We start from the raw sequence: 21673 nt of genomic DNA, 5'->3' as shown, positions 1-21673 counted from the left end.
TCCGGCTAAGAGGCTGTTTATTGCGGTGCAGACATTTGGGCTTGGGCTGACTTGCTGGTATGTGTTTAAGAATCACTGTGCCGGTTGACAGAAGAGAGGAGTGTATCATGTGGGTTAATAGGAGAGAAGATGCTGTTGCCTGTAGAGCTAGTTATGCTCTTTACAACCAATGGGTTAAGGAGTAATGGAAACTGTACCTTTTTGTACATGCACCTTTCCCTAAGGCACTACTAACTTGGCTTCACAGGGTTGGGCAGATTAAACTATCATTTCTTTCTGTTGTGGTAATGTGAGTATCCCATAAGGACCGTTCATATAAGCAATAGAATTTTAAAGAAAACAGGGACTAATTGAACACCAGGACAAGTGTTATTATTTGCTTGGAAACATTATTTGTGTGAGAGCAGATCTAAACAGCATATTCTTTGGTTGCATCTTTTGAAAATTCAAAGCTTTTAACACATGACATATGAAGAATATGTTAACTTTATTATTTCCAGACATGGGCCTCATTCAAAATTTTGTGGGTTTTTTCCTTCACTCAGTGGAAATGTGCTGGCACTTTCTGTTTATAATGTACATAAACATTTGTGTAACATTATCAGTAATTATTGAATTAGACTAATGATCTTGTTGATTAATTGATTGAGCTTTCTTTAACCTCAACATGTATTTGTGGGTGGGTGGATGTATACATATACACAGTTGAGAAACAAGGCACGGCCCTACAGCCTGACAGGTGGAGTACCAGTATGAGATCCAGCCTAGACTTGCCAGGGATAACCCAGTCTGAATCTGTGGGTTGACTCTCAGTACAGCTTCCTGTAATTTTACAGAAGTCAGTGGGATTGAGATTTTGAAAACACCATAAAAGGGGAATCATAGACTGGAGACCAAGTGTCCTCATGAGTTGTATTACATTATTGAAGCAAAGACACCATGTGAGGGGGGGACACTGCTTCACAGTTTAGGGTCCCCAGGCCAGAAGTTAAGGGAGGTACTGTGCTCCCATACACCATCGCTGCTCTACCAGAGAAGGGACAGACTGAAACCCAGCCTTGTAGGGGAGAAAAGAGCTGTTGAATTATAAACCCTACAGAGAGAGTTTGGAAAGGGACAACTAAAATGGAGAACTCTGCATTAACAGGGTAAAAAAGACCAGCAAGCGTGGAAAGGGCCAGATGAACTAGTTTGTTTAGTTTGGACATGTTTTGTTGATCCTTGGAAGGAGAAGGACTGTTTTATCGAGGTTAGTATGAAGGACTGAACCCTACATCACTGATTGATTGTGGCCCTCCAGCTGGAAGAGGGGAAAACTGAAGCATGACAGCCAGATGCTGCAAAGAGTCTGAGCCAACAGAGACCCACAATCTGAACATCTGGCTTTAGAAATATAGAGCGAGCACATTTTATTTCTCAAAGAATTATCCATTTTGATATTATGAAAACATCATTACTCTTGCCAAATAACTTCTAGAATTTTAAAATACTCAGCTATTTTGCACATCTCCCAGTCAGTCAGAGTGTGATAACAACGAAGTATTTCAGGAGATAAGGAAATTGCTTTCATCATTATGGTAAAGGCTGACTGGGAAGGCTTTTCCTCTCAGTTGGATGGATCCAGCTGTAATATTTCTCTGTCACACAACTACTATGGAGAGTATGTCTCCCTCATGTGGAAAACTGCCCAAAAGCACATCCCTAGGGGATGTAGGACACTAAATATACCTGAGGTTTTAGAAAAACACAAGCCAAAAATGGAAAAGATATTCAGAACTGCTTGACTCATCCCTTTGTTGAAGAAACAATTGGGCTTGGAGAAATGTTTCTGCGATAGATCAGAAAAGAGTGATGCTATCCCTGGAGGGAGCTGCTTGAAAGAACAAACCTGTGCCGTAATTGTATAAAAGCATAAGCCACCATTCTCAAGATGAACCCTGATGGACAACAACCAAAGCTCATTGCCAAAGTCTCTCCCAGCCACGACACAAACCATTTCATCCTAAATGGTAAACCAGCCCGCAAAGCAAAGCACAAAGCAAAATAAGTTAAGCAGGAATTTTTTTCACTCCTCACAGACAACAAAGTCCACAAGAAGCAGCTCAACACTGAGGAACTGACTATTGCCATGAAATCCCTGAAAAGTGGAAAGGAAGCAGGACTCGATGTATTTCTAATGAACTATCGGTTCACTTTAGGACAAGAGCACAGGAGTGGCATCTTGACTTCTTTAATTCTTTCACGAGACCCAGGCTGTGGAAAGAGGTCCAAGTGGTTGCACTACTCAAACCACATAAATACCCTAACTGTGCAAAAAGTTACTGACCACTATTGTTACTGTAACGTTATCTATTTAAATTGAATTTAGAAATTTTGTATTAAACTACCATGGATTTAGCTCCTGCTGCCACAGTTTCAATAGAGTGAATATTACCTATGGGTGCTTGTCTGAAATTTGGAGACTTGAGGAATATGTGAAGCCCAAGGATAGTGACCCACAGACATAAGTACAAAGTCTTATCTGTACTACAAGTTTAATTAAAGCAATAAGTAAAGTCACAATTACCCATGCATATACAAATCCTACAAAAACCCATGCAATGACTAAGACTGTAGTCATACTCACATCCTCAAAGGTATTTTAGGGTATGATGGCTCTCTCAATAGATGATCATTGATAGAGGGATAGCATTTTCCTGCTAGGGTTTCCTGTGAGGTCATCCGTTGGGGTTGTCCCTTGGATCTTCCCATTTTTAACTAGAGAACCTCTTTTATCTTGTTGTTCTGACCACACCTAACATCTTATACATATGCATGAGGGTTTCAACTCTCTTTTCGTTATCTGTACTTCCATACCCCATGAATTTTGGGGTGCCCCATTTTTCATAGGGGTTGGTCTTAGTTCCTCTTATTCTCATTAGCATCTATGCACAGCTTATATCCTGGCAGTCAGAACTTTCCATCATGTTACAATTAGGTGTGTGTCTTCCACCTGAAACACTGTAAGTCCAAGTAAAAACCCCATATGTTGCGAGATGGCACAATCCTTGAGCATCATGAACATCTGGTCTACCATGGGGTCACATTAGATCAAATGTTGATGTTCAAAGAGCACATCGAGAAGCTGAAAAAGAAAGTGAGCACCAGGAACTGTGTACTCTAGAAACTGGCCAACACAAAATGGGGAGCTGACGCCTAAAAACTCCAAGCAACCAGTCTTGCTCAGTAACTCTACTGCGGAGTATTGTGCCCTAGTATGGTCACGCTCAAGTTATGCTCACAAAATTGATACTGAACTTAATCCTGCAAGATCATCTCAGGGAGTGTGATACTGACTCCCACACTGTTCCTGTACTGCCCCACAGGGATTGCACTGCCATCAGTGCAGCGGGATATGTTTAGTAATAAGGAGAGACAAAAACAAGTGCATCATCAAAGACACCCGCTGTGTGGACACATTATACCACCCAAGAGGCTGAAGTCCAGAAAAAGCTTTATCTCTGAAGATCCTTGACCAAAAAATACAACTGTGGAAGGTTAAAGAGTAATAAAATGGCAGGAAATGCCATTGATCTTGGAGAACCAGGTTCCTTCAGAACAGCGTTCTCCAGGCGCTGAGCTCAAATGAAAATCCTGGTGTACTCTTAATTGAGTGAGAGTTGAGATGGCAAAGACTGGTGACAATATGACCAAGTGGAAGCTGAAGAATGACCCCAAATGTGAATGTGGAGAGCCTAGGCAACTGTTGAAGTGATATAGTACCCTTTGTCAACATCCTGTACCCATGGGGAGCTATTTGAGATAAGTGATAATAGTGGGGCACAGTACCCCCCCAATGGCATATCTGATAATACCAGATCTTGAGTGCGTTTTTGGAGTGATAAGCTATGATTTTTGTGTAAATAGAATTTTCTAAAGTTTATAGTTAGAAATCTTCATGCTAATATGAATAAAGGAATACTGTAAGTCTATCTTAATTTGAAGGAAGAATTTCTCTCTCCATTCTAACATAAAGGTTTGCATGTCAGACATACCCACCACATCTGTGTATCTTGGAAAAGATAATAATGAGCTATAATGAGCAATGTTGTTCACAAAAATAATGTTTGCACTGTGGTAATTATCTATCTAACTCTACTGCCACTATTTGTTACTCTTTCTACTGGATGGTGTAAAAACAAGAAAGTAAAAACAGACACATATTAATATTTCCTTTCCTAACATTAGGGGGGGAAAATGATTTCCAAATGGAAAAAGGACAAAATGGTGAAGACGTGCGCCAGATTGATGAGATTCAAATTGAAAAATAAAGCTAATTTTATTTTTTCCTCACATTTCTAATCACTCTGGCTCCCACTGTAGAACTTGGCTTGCTGTGATTAAGTGACTTGCCAGTAGAGCAGGGTGGAGAAAGGTATTCCATTTCATGGAGTATTTCAATATTTTAAAATTTGGTTTTATTTTTATTTGGAATAAAAACCAAAATTTTGAAATTCTCCATGGAAAGGAATGGAACCCTGGCTCCAGGCTGGTCCACCTGGCAGGCTGCCTCAGGACCCGGGATGCTGGAAGCCCTTGATTCCGAGGCAGTATGCATGGTGGGCTGTCCTGAAACCATGGACCCTGGAAGTCCAGCTCCCCAGGAGTCATTCAGATGGGCTGCCAAGGAGCAAGGCAGGCAATCTGGCAGGAAAAACAGCAAGTTTCTGCCATAACTCTGTCTGGGTTCTGTCAGAACTTGGTCAAAATTAGAACCGTCTGCACAAAATGTTTACTTTTTGACAAATCAGCAAATACTAATGAAAAAACCTTCTGGCATAAGTTTTCCGACTAGCTTTAATTGTAATACACTGAGTCAGGGGCAGAGCTAGGCTAAGAATTCAGCAACTGCTGTATGCCAGTACTGGACTTAGATTACTAAAAGTCACCTTTCTCTCCTGGCATTTGGGCTGACTTGGTGTGAATAGTGACATGGAGGACAGAAAGGGTAACGTAATAAATGTAGGTAAAACAATTAATTTTCCCTTAAGGGAGCCAATTCTGTCTCTAGATTCTCATTGCAGCTCTCATTAGAGTTGTGTCAATGGGAATTGTACTTGACCATCTGAAACCATAATTTGGCACAACATATACCGAAATGTTTTACTTAGATTTACAGAATAATTCCTTAGTTTGTGCCTTATTTCTGTAAACTAGAAACTGATGAATGAATGACTGTGAATCTTTGACTATAAACCTACTGGGTCTTAGGTCTGTCCAAAGTTACCTTTCCTCTCCCCGGATCCTGGGGTTGACCAGCGGCCAATCCAGGTCTCAGTGTAATTTAGAACAATGTAAGGGATGTTCCAAGTTACACCGAACAGTCCTGTCATGCTTCTGTTTGCTGTTGGCTTGCCCAGAAACACCTTTTATGTGCAGAAACAGGAGGAAAAATTGCTGTAGAGGCTGTTATATAGCCTTTACACCACTCAGGAAATTCCTTGCTGAGCTGTTAGGGCACAAAGAGAATGGAGCCAGGAACTGAATTAGTTTTAGATATTTGAATTAATAATATTTAGGAATAATTCTGCATACATTTCTATATTCTAGAACTCTCTTAACTTCTTTATTATTAAGGGGATACATTTTCAGAAGTGCATACGTCACATGGACTTTCACTGAGACTTGGGCTCCTGTGTCACTTAGGTGCTTTTGAAAATTTTACCCAAAGGCTTTTGTATGACAATAGGATCTTTGTTCCTTAGGCTTCATCTGCTGCTTCACCTTGTCTACACCTGACATTGTAATCCTCTGTTTATTAAACTAGAATAATTTACATAGTAATAAATTGATCTAATAAGGAGAAGATTATGACATATGGAAACTGCAGGAAAAGTTTAAACCCACAGACAGGTCCCATTTTCATGATGCATGCCTTAGTAAAACAGAGGGGTTAACATTTATATACTAGTTTGGAAATTATAGGGTTCTTTGTAGTATTTATGATAATTCTATATAACAAAGTAGCATTCTTCATAAATCTAATGAAGCCTAAATTACATGGCACATCACCACCAATGTCTCTTTTAAATCTTGGCGTCCTTATTTGAGTGAATATAATATTTTCTGGATTATCAAAATATAAATGAACACAGAAACTTTTATATTCCATAGAATCTTGTTATTTTTTTCTCAGACATATTGCATATGTTTTTCAAATCTCTAGCTATAGATCATACTTTTTTCATTAACTATATGCATAAAGAAGATAAAGCACAGTGTAATGCAGTCAGTGCTCTGTTATCGTGTATTATTTCTGCTATTATATGACCTTATGACAGAGCAGAATTGCATCCATCCTTAAGAACATAAGAACAGCCATTCAGGTTTGGGAATCTCCCTAACATCCTCAGCTGTGAAGATTGAAGTAAAGAATTTATTTAGTTTATCTGCGATGACTTTATCGTCTTTAAGTGCTCCTTTTCTATTTCAATCGTCTAGGGGCCCCACTGGCTATTTAGCAGGATTCCTGCTTCTGATGTACTTAAAAAAACATTTTGTTATTACCTTTTGAGTTTTTGGCTAGCTGGTCTTCAAACTCCTTTTTGGCTTTTCTTATTATATTTTTACATTTAATTTGGCAGTGTTTATGCTCCTTTCTATTTACCTCACTAGGATTTGACTTCTACTTTTTAAAAGATGCCTTTTTATCTCTCACTGCTTCTTTTACATGGTTGTTAAGCCACGGTGGCTCTATTTTAGTTTTTACTGTGTTTTTTAATTTGGGGTATACATTTAAGTTGAGCCTCTATTATGGTGTCTTTGAAAAGTGTCCATGCAGCTTGCATGGATTTCACTCTAGTTACTGTATCTTTTAATTTCTGTTTAACTAACGTCCTCATTTTTGCATAGTTCCCCATCTGAAATTAAATGCCACAGTGTTGGGCTGTCGAGGTGTTCTTCACTATTTCCAAGCGGTCCTGTTATAGATACCTCCTTAAATTCTTATCTACCTTTTTTTAAAATAAAAAGTCAGTAGATAATTATTAATTAGCATAATAAATAAATGCAAAATATTTATGTATTTAAGATGGCAGATCACACAGAAGTAATGAGAGGGATCGAGCGGCACCCCGGGGTCCAATATCCTGTACTCACCCCTAATCTTCAAGGTTTTCTTTCTGCTGTAAGTGGATTGCTAGCGTGTGTCTGCAGTTAAGTTCTTCATGTTTCAAACACTTTATGCACAGTACCATAAACTAGCTATTTCATATCATTTACCCAGTCCTGTTAGAATTAGGCTGTATTTTTTTTCTGAAAGTGTCAGTTTTCATGAAGAAACTCACAAATTTTACAGAGCGATAAATGTAATTTTAGTGGCCAGTATCAACCACGCAGTCCTTTATAAGATGCCATAAATGTTGTAGTACATACCCTAAGAAAGAAACAAAGAATTTCTTTTCATTCTTTAGCTTGTTGATATTACAGCTGGTTGAAAATTTCCCAATAAAATGTTTTTCCATCAGAAAATGCAGATTCAGCAAAATTGAAAGTTTTTGTGGAAATACTTATTGTTGTCAGAATTTTCAATAGGAAATGACCTTTTCTTTAAGTTCAAAATGTTTTGTTTTGACTATTTTATCTTATGTTATATTGTAATAGTCAAAAGGGTAAAGTTAAAACTCACAGTTTCAACCTTACTGAAAAGAAATGTATCAATAAGGTCAAAAATATTTTAGAATATTTCATTTTGTGAAAAATGTCAAGATTTCTACTTTTTTTCTGATTGGGGACTAAATGAAATTTGGAAATTCTTGTGGGATGGCAATTTCATTTTTTTACCAAAGCCAGGAGTTTAGGCCCCAGTCCTGCAGAACCTGCTGATTTGCTCTTCGGCTATTAGGCCTAATAGCCATCTCTGTGACCCTGCCTGTGACCTAGTAATTTGACTCTGACCTTGACCTGGGGCTCCAGTCTGGCCACAACCTCTGGTCTCTCACCCTAGCCTGATTCTGATCCTGACTCATCTGTTGATCTGGGACCCAGTGATTATCCTGATCCTGGCTTGCTGACTACTGTATTGTGCCAGGCCAGCTGTGACTTCTAGGTCACACTGCCTGTGCCCTGGTTCCCTTCCAATAGGAAACAAGCCTTCCCAAATCAAACAGTACTTTTTTCTAATGGAATGCTCTTCCCTTCTCTCTCAAATTTATTTTTGTTCTTTCCCCTATTGCTGTTAGCAGTTTAATCTCAGAACAGATTGTGTTTGAGCTGCCTGATGGAGACTAAGGGTATGTGTACACTACAATTAAACACCTGTGGCTGTTTAATCATCATTTCTTGCAATTTATTACCTAAGCTTATCATTTTAAAAACTCATGTGCTAATTGATAAAGCAGTAACTAGCCTTATCCCATTTAATAACAAAGGGAAGGAAGTATGCCCTGGTGATTTGAGTTAATTAAGAGGGCAAATGATATGAAATCTATATGGTTGCAAATAGACTGAAGAAAATTTAGAGTTAAAGTTACAATTATTATAACTTCAGGTAGAGTTATATACTGTATACTGTATTGACTAATATATTGTTAAATTTGTTTAAAACTAAGGATCTAGAATTTCTTTCTTCATTACAGAATACAATACTTAGCTTACTTATATTAATACATCTTTACAGTTCTGTTTTATTGAATTACATTTTACAGATTGCAGCAGGAGCTACAGAGATATCAGTATTTGGTGCAGCATCTGAATCTTTCAACAAAATGAATATTAATTGTTCCATAGAAGAAAGCATAGAAAAATTTGAAGAAGTTACTAAATCAGCAAGAAATATGAATATTCCAGTGCGAGGGTAATTATAAAGCTTCATATGTAATCTCAATTTATGAACTGCAGTTTGCAATGTAACTTCATAGTCATATTGCTGTTGGTTAGCAAACAGAAATTGACATGATCAAATTCCATACATTTTAAATAACTTTTATAAATAGAATCTATTGTGTAACAATATTTTCTAAAAGCTCAAACATATTTTTGCTCTCTACATTTTAGCAACCATTGATAAATGTTGCTTTGTTCAGAAATGCAAAAACTAATTTTTATGTATTAGTTTATATCCTTTTTTATGCACTGTTGTTATCAATGCTGTTGCCACAAGTCTGAGAATAATGTTTGGTATGCGCTGTTATGTACCGTGACCAGTAGTAAGAACTCACAATATTGTTTTTTTTCTGAGTTATGAAAATAAACTAGGTGGGCTATATTTTTATTACTTGGAGGCAGTGAATCAATACATAGAAATTATATGATAAATTTCCGCCAGCAAAAAAACCCATGAGAGGGAGAAAAGTTACTCTAGAAACTCCAGGGGTTGAAACTTGCAGAGTTTCCAATGCATCATGCTCTTGACCTCTCAAGTATACTAATTTCTCCAGAATATCTCCTTTTCATAGAAATTTTGAGTATAAAGTTACAGCCCTCTTAACCATCCTTGTTTCCCTGTTCCATCTCCTGTCTCACTGTAAAGAGTTACAGGTTTCAGGATTTTCCCAGTTGTTCAATGACAGAAGCATAATTGGGAATGAATTTTGCATACCAGGAGGTAAGACCCAAGAATGAACATAAGGTTTGCAAATCTGTTGGAGGAGGAGCAATTGAAATTGCCAGGATATGATCTGGATCAGGTTTTAGTCCAACCTGTGAAATTGTATGCCCCAGAAAGGAGAGTTCAGTTAGTCTATATTTGCATTTAGACCTATTGAGCTTGAGGCCTGCTTTGCTGACGCAGTTTAGTACAGACTGCAGATTATTGTCATGCTCCTCAGAAGTATTTCCAGACACGATAATATCATCCAGATAGTACTCAACTCCATGTTGATTCTTCAGAATCAATGACATCATTTTTTGAAAGGCACTTGAGGCAGATGTGAGACTGTATGGAACACGTTTAAAACGAAATAGTCCCTCATGTAATAAATGCTGTGAGGTCTCTGCTATCTTCATACAACATAACCTGGTGGTTATACGCTCTGCAAATCAAGAGGAGAAAACATCTTTGCTCCACGGAGTTCTGCAAATATTTCTTCTATGTGAGGAAGAGGATGGCTGTCAATCACAATAGCTTTATTTGACTCCCTTAAGTCCACACAAAGGCGAATGCCTCCACCCTTCTTCTGTGTCACTACTATAGGTGAAACCCATTCCGAGGAGTCGATCTCTTCAATAGTGTCCTTTTGAACAAATTTTCTAAGTTCCTCTGAAACAGCTTCCCTGACTGAAAATGGTAAGCGCCGTAACTTCTGTCTTACAGGCATCATATTATTCCTCATTTTAACTTTATGCAGAAACCCATAAGCACAGCCGAGTTTCTCCTCAACCTGGTGTTGGGTCCCAGCTGAAACTGGTGTGTGTACCGCAAGAGTGCTTTGCTGAGGAAGATCAATTTGTCCATTAACTACCCTGAGATTTAAAGCAGCCAATAAATCTCTGCCAAGGATAGGAGTGCCTTTGTGGACAATGTAGAACTCTGAAGTTACACAGCAATCACCAAAAGTAACTATTACTGGCAGGCAGCCATGTACTGGAATATGGTTTTTCAAATAGCACACCAAGTGAAGTTTGGGTTCAGTAAGAGGCACATCTTTAAAGTAATGCAGATAGATGGAATCAGGTAGAATAGATACTGCTGAGCCAGTGTCCAACATTAGCTGAATAGAGTGTGGTTTGCCTGAGGGTATGGCGGAAATGTTTACAGTGCACTTTATCTGTTCTGACATATGTACAGTAGTGATTTTGTCCACGCTCAGCACAGTAACATCTGGTATTGTAACTGCATGTACTTGTTGATTGAACTGGCTGCTGCGACATACTTTAGCAAAATGTCCAATCTTTTTGCAATGATTGCACTGAGCTACTTTTGCTGGACGTCCTGGGTAGCTTGCAAGGTGTTGTGGGGATCCACAGTGAAAACATGCTTTTATTGTATTTTGAATTTGCTGATTCGGTGGTTTTTCATTAGTTTTCCTCTTGCAATTGTGTGTCTGCAGTGGTAGTGAACTTTTCTGCAAAGGAGTCACAACCTGGACTGTGCCTCCTGTATCTATGCTCATTATTTTGGCTTCAGCTGTAGCTGACTCAATCTGAGTAGCAATGGTTATTGCTTTTTCTAGTGTAAGTTGTGGTTCTAGAAGTAAGCATTCTCTTACATGAAGCATGGTTGTTTTCTCAATGAGCTGGTCTCTAATCATCTCATCTGCCATATTCCCAAAGTCACAAATTACAACCAGATTCCTCAGGGAAGCAATATACTGCATTATAGTTTCCCCTAGTTTCTGCTCACGCTGGCGAAATCTGTAGCGATTAGCTACTACATTCACTTTTGGCACAACAAAATTTTTTTAATGCAGTGAGTGCAGTCTCATATTTATCATCTGCAAGGGGAAAAGTGTAAAATATACGCTGCCCTTCTGCTCCAAAGCAGTGGATTAGCAGAGCACACTTTCTTACTTCAGAAATCTCTGTAGCACTGATTGCAAGCAGATAAGTCTCAAACATATGGCTCCAGGCAGTAAAAGCAATTGGAGGCTCACCTGGGCTTTGCAGAAAGGGTGCAGGTGGGTTCAGAGGGAGAAGATCCATCTTCGTCACCAAAATGTTGTATTAGCCAGGCAAGGTACTAACAACCTTCAACAGGACTTTATTTTCAAAGTGGAAACCTCTTTATCAAGCTGCTGCTGCACCCTCTGTAGCTTTCTCCCAGCCTCGCAACTCCTCCCCCCTCCTTCCTGTTTCCTGTCCTTTCAGACTCCCAACAGCCAGTGCTCCCAATTCTAATAATTACAAGCAACATCTAAACACCACAAGTAGAATCAAAGAAGGTAATTTATGAGGTACTATGGGTTTTTGAGTGTTTCTGCATATTGACGATTGTGAGATGTATTTCATAGAATCGTAGAAGATTAGGGCTGGAAGAGACCTCAGAAGGTCATCTAGTCCAACCTCCTGCTCAAAGCAGGACCAGCACCAACTAAATCATCCCAGCCAGGGCTTTGTCAAACTGAGCCTTAAAACCTCTAAGGATAGAGATTCCACCACCTCCCTAGGTAACTCATTCCAGTGCTTCACCACGCTCCTAGTGAAATCGTGTTTCCTAATATCCAACCTAGATCTCCCCCACCGCAACTTGAGACCATTGCTCCTTGTTCTGTCATCTGCCACCACTGAGAACAGCCATGCTCCATCCTCTTTGGAATCCCCCTTCAGGTAGTTGATGGCAGCTATCAAATCCCCCCTCACTCTTCTCTTCTGTGGACTAAACGAACCCAGTTCCCGCAGCTGCTCCTCGTAAGTCATGTGCCCCAGCCCCTTGATCATTTTTGTTTCCCTCCACTGGACTCTCTCCAGTTTGTCCACATCCTTTCGGTAGTGGGGGGCCCAAAACTGGACGTAATACTCCAGATGTGGCCTCACCAGTGCCGAATAGAGGGGACTAATCACTTCCGTCAATCTGCTGGCAATGCTCCTACTAATGCAGCCCAATATGCTGTTAGCCTTCTTGGCAACTGTTAGGATATAGATATTCAGGCCTGTCTGTAAAGGCCTATACTCAAAGAATTTAGGTGTATTCTTATCACTTAGCTAGTTATAGAGGTATAAAAGAATCAAAATCACTGTCTGCCGGTGTAAGGGCCTTCTCTTTCTGTGACAGTCTGACACCCTGTTCTTAGGCTAAGGCCTTTGGCTAAGCCGCAGAGGCAGCCATAAGCTGGGAAGTGAACGGAGAGATCCTCACATTCCAAACTAGTCACACTGAAATAAGGTGCTATTGGGCTGTTAGGAATACACTCCTGTCCTGATAATGCCTGTTGCCTCCAGAGAAAGGGAAGTGCCTAGAAGATGTAAAAGGAAACTTAGTTTGATAGCATCCTGTCTGGCAAGAATTCACTTATCAATAGCTGGGATGTGAAATCCTCATTTCTTTGTTGTTCTATCACTATAGTCCCCATTTCCCTATTGTTTGTCTATATAATTGCTGTCTGGTTCTGTTATTGTTTGTCTGCTATATAATTAATTTTGCTGGGTGTAAACTAATTAAGGTGGTGGGATATAATTGGTTAAATAATCATGTTACAATATGTTAGGATTGGTTAGTTAAATTTCAGTAAAATGGTTGGTTAAGGTATAGCTAAGCAGAACTCAAGTTTTACTGTATAGTCTGCAGTCAATCAGGAAGTGTGTGGGGGGAGTGTGGGGGGGAATTGGAATCATGTTTTGCTAAGGGGGGGAATGGGAACAGGGACACAGGTAAGGCTCTGTGGTGTCAGAGCTGGGAAGGGGGACACTAAGGAAGGAAACTGGAACCATGCTTGCTGGAAGTGCACCCCAATAAACATCAAATTGTTTGCACTTTTGGACTTCAGGTATTGTTGCTCTCTGTTCATGTGAGAAGGACCAGGGAAGTAAGTGGGTGAAGGAATAAGCCCCCTAACAGCAACGGGGGCACACTGCTGACTCATATCCAGCTTCTCATCCACTGTAATCCCCTGGTCCTTTTCTGCAGAACTGCTGCTTAGCCAGTCGGTCCCCAGCCTGTAGCGGTGCATGGGATTCTTCCATCCTAAGTGCAGGACTCTGTTGAACCTCATCAGATTTTTTTTAGTCCAATCCTCCAATTTGTCTAGGTCACTCTGGACCCTATCCCTACCCTCCAGCATATCTTCATCTCGCCCCAGCTTCGTGTCATCTGCGAACTTGCTAAGGGTGCAATTTATCCCATCATCCAGATCATTAATATAGATGTTGAACAAAACTGGCCCCAAGACTGACCCCTGGGGCACTCTGCTTGATACCAGCTGCCAACTAAACATCAAGCCATCGATCACTACCCGTTGAGCCTGACAATCTAGCCAGCTTTCTATCCACCGTATAGTCCATTCATCCAATCCATACTTTTTTAACTTGCAGGCAAGAATACTGTGGGAGACTGTATCAAAAGCTTTGCTAAAGTCAAGATATATCAGGTCCACTGCTTTCCTCATACCACAGAGCCAGTTATCTCATCATAGAAAGCAATCAGGTTGGTCAGCATGACTTGCCCTTGGTGAATCCATGTTGACTGTTCCTGATCACCTTCCTCTCCTCCAAGTGCTTCAAAATGGTTTACTTGAGGACCTGCTCCATGATTTTTCCAGGGACTGAGGTGAGGCTGACTGGTCTGTAGTTTCCCGGGTTCTCCTTCTTCCCTTTTTTAAAGATGGGCATTATATTTGCCTTTTTCCAGTCATCTGGGACCTCTGCCAATCACCACGAGTTTTCAAAGGTAATGGCCAATGGCTCCGCAATCATATCAGCCAATTCCCTCAGCACCCTTGGATGCATTTGATCTGGATCCATGAACTTGTGCTTGTCCAGCTTTTCTAAATAGTCCTTAACCTGTTCTTTTGCCACTGAGGGCTGCTCACCTCCTCCCCATAATGTGATGATGCAGTGCAGCAGTGTGGGAGCTGTCCTTGTCTGTGAAGACAGAGGCAAAACAAGCATTGAGTACTTCAGCTTTTTCCACATCATCTGTCACTAGGTTGCCTCCCCCATTTATTAAGGGTCCCACACTTTCCCTGACCTTTTTCTTGTTGCTAATATACCTGTAGAAGCCCTTCTTCTTACCCTTCACATCCCTTGCTAGCTGCAACTCTAGTTGTGTTTTGGCCTTCCTAATTATACCCCTGCATGCTTGAGCAACATTTTTATACTCACCCCTAGTCATCTGACCAAGTTTCCACTTCTTGTAAGCTTCCTTTTTGTGTTTAAGCTCACTGAGGATTTCACTGTTAAGCCAAGCTGGTCACCTGCCATATTTGCTATTCTTTCTGCACATTGGGATGGTTTGTTCCTGCACCCTTAATAAGACTTCTTTAAAATACAGCCAGGTTTCTTGGATTCCTTTCCCCCTCATATTAACCTCCAGGGGATTCTGCCCATCAGTTTCCTAATGGCATCAAAGTCTGCTTTTCTGAGGTCCAGGGTCCGTAGTTTGCTATTCTCCTTTCTTCCTTTTGTGAGGATCCTGGACTCGACCATCTCATGGTCACTGCTACCCAGGTTGCCACCCATTTCCACTTCCCTGACCAGTTCTTCCCTGTTTGTAAGCAGCACGTGCGGCACAATTTCCCTGGTGCTGCACAATTTTGGGAACCTTCTGCGGATCATTGGGACTGTATGAGTGCAGTCCTAGCACTCAATATCGATAAATGAGGTTAGAAAGGGCTTTTCAGTCCCCCACTTCAGTTCCCTCTGCTAAATTCCAGAATCCTGTGAGAGATTGGAGCTCTGAGGAATATGAGAATGTGTGAGTGAGTAGCATCAGCACACAAAGGCAAAACTCGAGAACCACCACAATTACTGGAAGCTTCTTCGAGTTATCTATTATGGGAGTCTAGCTAGCTGTAAAAACTTCAAAAAGGTGGGCTGAATATTTCTAACTACACAAGGATTAAAGAATTTCCTCCCAGTGTAGACCATCAGATCTAGATGCCGGATGAATAGACACAGTCTTGGTAAATGTGTGCAAAACTCCAAGTAGAATCGCTGCATATATTTGTAATGGACACACTATGGAAGCAGGCTATCCATAGCAGAGTGAGATGTAAGACCATCTCATCATATCACCCTAGTTGAAGGATGACCCATCTAAATGCCTAATCTAATCCATTTCAACAGGCTTAGAGTGGAAATGGCATTTCCCTTACACTGGTTACCAATGTTACAAAAAGTTTATATTAGGAGGCTTCCTAAATCGTGTTGTCCCATTAAAATAGAATGTAACTTCCCCTTAACATCACGTATATGAAGCCTAGTTTTTCTCAGGTGAAAATCAGCTTTTGGAAGGATAGCCAGGAGATGAATGCTCTGATTTAAGTGAAACTCAGGCACTATTTTGTCAAAAAAAAATTCTATGCAAACACAAAGACACTTTGTCCCTGTGGAATACAGTGAAAGACGACGGATCAGTCATCAAAGTCTCACTCAGTGTGTTCACATATGCAATTGTGATTTTTTTTTTAAAGAAAGCTCTCTTTAATGGCAGGTGAAATAAAGTGCACTTTCCCAACATGACAGTATGTGCATCCGTTAACTTTATCAGTACTGAGCTAAGATCCCAAGCAGAGACGAAGTCTCTGACCTGTGGAAAATCAGTAAGGAATTACATGATGGTGGGATGGCTAAAGACTTTATAATTTTCAGTTGGGATTTGGTGTTCTGAGAGAGCAAACATAGGTACTTTGATCGATGACAGAGAGAGAGGCTGAGAGCTTCAGATATCATTTATGGTCTAAATTCAGTACTCTTTGGGCAGGGCCTAGTGACAAATCGTTCTTCTTCATGCCATTGCTTCCACAGAGCCCTAGTGCAGGAGTTGCATGTCAAGTTAACTGGCAATTTGGAAACTCATAGAAATCCCTGGAACTCAGTATTTCATAGGCAGAAGGAGGGCTATTTACAGTTTGAATGCACTTCCCCTTTGGTCCAAAACAGTACAGATCTATTGACATTCTGGGCACATTGCAAAGCCCATCCTTTCCCCCAAGTTTTTGTGGGCTGTGCATGTGGAGGGAAATTTGAGTGTTTGTATCTGAGAGAATAGCAAATACTTGAGGTATTTTCAATTGGTATCTGTTGTTTGGCTGATTTATCTTTATCTGGCAAGCAGTAGTGCTGGTTCAGTTTTGTTTTGACTTGCAATTTTAATGATGAGGGATAAGTACTTCGTAATTTATTTTATATTGCAATAAATAGAATGTAATGGAATAGCTTTTGTGGATAGGCCTGTTAAGACAGATAAATCCAGAATAAAGATTATGCTGAAATGATTTTGTTTTTGTGACCTCAGTACACTGAAAATCAACATCCTGAACTCAGGCCAAACCCTGCAGCCTTTACTTCACAAACTCCTAAGAGTCCACAGGATTTAGCCTCTAATTTTGCGGGCTACATATTTTACTTGAATTACCTAGGTAGTAAAAACAGATTTGTGTATTAATGTGCATAAATTGTATTTATATGTTTTTTCAATACAGAGATTTTCTCTTCTAAAGCACTATTGTTGTTTAATGTGTTATTTATTTGCAGGAAATGGATAATTTGATACCTTGCCCTAATTTCTTATTTGTGCAGATGAAAAATACTTCCAAAAATAATTTTAAAGGGTTCAAATTTTATTTTCTATTTTTACTGGCCATCTAGAATTTACGTCGTGAGTGTAAATCATTGGCAATTTGTGAATTTGATGAAAAATGTATTCGAACAGTTTAAGCTTCAGCATGTCTTACTGTTGCTGCAGCTGCACCAACATTTACTTGATCATCATCCAGAAAATTTATGCTGTCAGCTGTCACACTGAAAGTCGGTAACGCAGTATACAGTCTTCTAATGTTTACTGAAATAGTTCAAATGTTTATGAAAAATAGAAAGCTTGCATATGGTCTATAAAGTTATGCCATTTATTGGTGTCATAAAGGTTTTTTTTTTGTATGTGCACAAAACTTTACAATAACATCTGGGACACGTTCTGTGAGGACACTGTGCCAAAGCTGTGGTCAGTTAATGGCTCCTGTGCATATTTTGCATGTGAAATGGCGCTAAAACTTCTGCCTTTACAATTTCACTCTTTAATGTGTAATTCAGATAACATTGAAAATCTCACTATATTTTCCCAGTGATTAAAATGAAACAAAACAGATAGGGTTAATGGAAAACCATGGCACATAATTGCAAGTATTCACTTGTGTTTTATTAGTAAATCTAAATGTAGCATAAGAAGAAAATGTTAAGTAAATTCTGGTTAGGCTAGATTCCTTTCACATTAATATATTCCAAAACTTCAAAAGACACACATAAATTGTAAATGCTCAAATGCATATGTAAGTTCTTTAGGACTGTCTCTCTGGGTCAGAGGTTGATATGGAGCAAATATAACAGTAAAAATGAGAGAAGTATGCATTTCTACTCTAACTTCAACAACAACAACAACAACCAGCACCATTGGACAGCCATATTATAAATGTATGCCCCCATCCTGAAAATGCTTCTGCATGTGAGTAGTCTCTGTGGGCATTGTGGAGACCCATATGTGTAAAGTTACTCATTTATGCAAGTGTCTTCAGTATCAGGGCCATAGAACTGGAAAATACAAAGAAATACTCGCCGTAATAAAAAACTGCTCTAATTCTAAAATATTTCCTTGTAAGAGCTTCCATTCTTTAAATTAAAGCATGCAGTTCTAAATTACTATATATTATTCCTTCAAAAATGTTTTCTTTTTGAATCCTGAAATTTTAAATGTGACCAGTATTATGGATTTCTCAGTAGCACAAAAGAACATTGGAATGTCTAACATGATTTAGTTTACCTCTAGGTTTGAGCATAATTTGGCCACCAGTTGACTTATTCAAAGTTTGAGATATATAAATACAGTGTACTCTGTTTATTTTGTTACTTATTTTATGCCATGGTATATGTGTGCTATAACAATAAGCCTTTTGTCAATCATTGTTTAGTACATGTAACTACTCCAACTAAAAGAAAAGGAGTACTTGTGGCACCTTAGAGACTAACCAATTTATTTGAGCATGAGCTTTCGTGAGCTACAGCTCACTTCCACTACTCACTTCACTACTCCAACTAAGGCTATTTTCCCATTTATGTTAAAGAAAAAGTTCCAGTGTACTAAAAAGAACTGTTAAATATATGGAAAAAAAGGTATTGTTTTTCCTTCCATGATAACACACACAATAGGATGCAAAATAATGGGGATGGAGGGGGGATTGCAGAATCACTATTTATTTTAGGTGTTCTGATTCTGTTATAGGTTGTTGTGGTGTTTGAACTAATTTGAAATAAAATATTTGGAAAACTTGCTTATTATCTCCACAATATTTAGTTAGTTATAGCAGGAGGTTTTTTTTTTTTCACTTCAGTAAATATTTTCACAATACGGAGTGTTAGAAATTAATAGACAGCTATTCATTTAAAAAAAAATTGAAAAGTTGCAATTACCAAGATACTCTAATTTGTATTGATACAACAACATCACACTAAACCTTCCTCTGTTTCAAGCACAATTTTCTTGTTAATCCACCTCAGTAATGACAGGTTTCAGAGTAGCAACCGTGTTACTCTGTATCTGCAAAAAGAAAAGGAGTACTTGTGGCACCTTAGAGACTAACAAATTTATTAGAGCAAAGCTGATGAAGTGAGCTCTAACTCACGAAAGCTTATGCTCTAATAAATTTGTTAGTCTCTAAGGTGCCACAAGTACTCCTTTTCTTTTCACCTCAGTAATGTCTCTTTCCCTTCTATTATTGTTCAACTCAGCTTCTCTGATTTCAGCAATTTTGTTTAAGCCAAATCTGGCTTTAAAGTGCTGCATTTTCTTCACATATAAAAGTGCTTATTATACTATGAACTAAACACCAACAACCTAACCCGGTGAAAATCAGTACTTTTCAAAGCAGTATTTTTTTTTTTATTAATACAGCTAGAAACTTTGGTCTCGTGATTATTTTTCTTGCATGCTAAGATCCCTGAGGGCTGGTCTACACAACATTTTGTAATGCTTTGTGTAACCCTTTACTGTGGATGCAGTTATATATTTACTGTAGCATATTTATATTAAGTAAATTTAACATAATCAGCTGTACTGATATAAACACTCTATATTGGTATAACTGTATCCACACTTGAAATTGCACCAAAATGACAAGCCCTTAATAGTAATTGGAAGAACACATTTTAGCACTTGAGTGGTAAATTGATCTGTATTCTTGCTCTATATTACGTTACTACCCACAGTCCCAAGGAGAAGTTTTGGCAGCCATGGATCAGTGGGAAATGGGAGTACCCCAAACCTGTCCCCTTTGCCATGACCAAATGCCAGCACTGGGGAGGGTTAAGAAGAAGGTTCAGCCATGATGGTGGCCTATATCAAACCAAATGAATCCACATGGAGCCCTTTGAACTCTGTGAAATGCAGGATGCTTTATGCCACCAGAAAGGTAAAAAAATAGCCTTAATGGGACAGAGACTCTGGCCCAGGAGTGGGCAAACTTTTTGGTCCAAGGGCCACATTGGGGAATAGAAATTGTATGGCGGGCCATGAAGGGTCACAAAATTGGGGCCTGGGTGTGGGCTCTGGGGTGGGGCTGGGGATGAGGAATTTGGAGTGTATGAGGGTGCTCTGGGCTGGAACCGAGGGGTTTGGAGGGCGGGAGGAGCATCAGGGCTGGGGTAGGGGTGCAGAAGAGGTGCAAGTTCCGGCTGGGGGTGTGGGCTCTGGGGTGGGGCTGGGGATAGAGGTTTGGGATGCAGGAGGGTGCTCCGGGCTGGGATTGAGGGGTTTGGAGAGCGGGAGGGGGATCAGGGCTGGGGCAGGGGGTTGGGGCATGGGGAGAGGCTCACGGGGTGCAGGCTGCGAGCAGCACTTACTTCAAGCAGCTCCCGGAAGCAATGGCATGTCCCTTCAGGGAGGTGGGATACCTCAGTGATTTGAGCATTGGTCTGCTAAACCCAGGGTTGTGAGCTCAATCCTTGAGGGGGCCATTTAGGGATCTGGGGCAAAAACTGGGGATTGGTCCTGCTTTGAGCAGGGGGTTGGACTAGATGATCTCCTGAGGTCCCTTCCAACCGTGATATTCTATAATTCTCCAGCTCCTACGCAGCCAGGAGGCTCTGCAAGCAGCCCCATCTGTAGGCACCGCTCCTGCAGCTCCTATTGGAGCGCATAGGAGCCGGAGCAGGGCCATGCTGAGGCTGCCAGGAGCTGCGTGGTGCGGCCCTGACCCAGTGCCCTGGCAGAACCAGTGTTAAGCTGTGTGGTGCGGCCCCACCCCGGCTGGAGCACTGGAGCAGGGCCAAGCCGTGTGGTGCGCCAGAGCGGGGGCCAGCTTCAAACAGCTCAGAGGCTGGATCCGGCCCGAGGGCTGTAGTTTGCCCACCCCTGATCTAGCCCATCTTTTGAATAAGAGGTATCCCTGATGCAAGTTAAAGTTATTCCTGTTCTTTTCATGATGACTGTGTGTTCGTACCAAATTACACTTTTCACAGCATGTGTCTACTTATAATTTGTTTCTTTATGGTAACCAGATAGAGATTGAGCCTAAACTAACTAAAATCCTTAAAAAGCGTTGTTTTTAAAAGAGATATTTATTCTGTCTTGTACAGTACCTAGCACAATGGGGTCCTGGTGCATGACAGCTCTTAGGTGCTACTGCAATATAATAATAGTAGTTTTGAATAGTCTGTTTAATGCCATTTGTAAATTAGCACTATATAAATGTAATTTTGTTACTTTTTTAATAATAAAAACTAAAATGTGAATATAACAATCTTGTTCTGATTGATACATTTTGGTCTTGGCTTGGAGAATCCTTTCTGGGGGAATCTACTGTCACACCCTCCCGCACATCCCTTCTTGGAGTAAAGACTGGCTGTTTCTGACAAATGGCTTCCTCCAAGAGGACCTAATATATCCACTTACTAGGAATTCAACTACTGATGGGCATATACATTTTAGCATGATTATGCAATAAAAATAAATACATCTGCAGCAAACATGGTATACTATATGCAGCCTTGCACTATAATACGAAACAGGAAACAGCAGCAAATGAATCTGCAACTGGCTTCTCTAGAGGCTGCA

The 21673-nt window shown here is 40.0% G+C and overlaps 1 protein-coding gene across 3 annotated transcripts in view; it reads left to right on the top strand.

Moving 5' to 3' along the window:
• HMGCLL1 (3-hydroxy-3-methylglutaryl-CoA lyase like 1) overlaps positions 1-21673 on the top strand; it is a 109016-nt gene that overhangs the window by 40325 nt on the left and 47018 nt on the right. For all 3 annotated transcript variants that reach the window (XM_073335123.2, XM_073335121.2, XM_073335120.2), the window contains 2 exons: positions 7070-7165; positions 8685-8833. In XM_073335123.2, coding sequence (XP_073191224.1) covers positions 7070-7165; positions 8685-8833 — 245 coding nt within the window. The remainder of the gene's footprint in view (positions 1-7069; positions 7166-8684; positions 8834-21673) is intronic.

This window comes from Lepidochelys kempii, chromosome 3, assembly GCF_965140285.1.
Source record: "Lepidochelys kempii isolate rLepKem1 chromosome 3, rLepKem1.hap1, whole genome shotgun sequence".
Taxonomy (NCBI): Eukaryota; Metazoa; Chordata; order Testudines; family Cheloniidae; genus Lepidochelys; species Lepidochelys kempii.
This window is presented reverse-complemented; position numbering and strand designations above follow the sequence as displayed.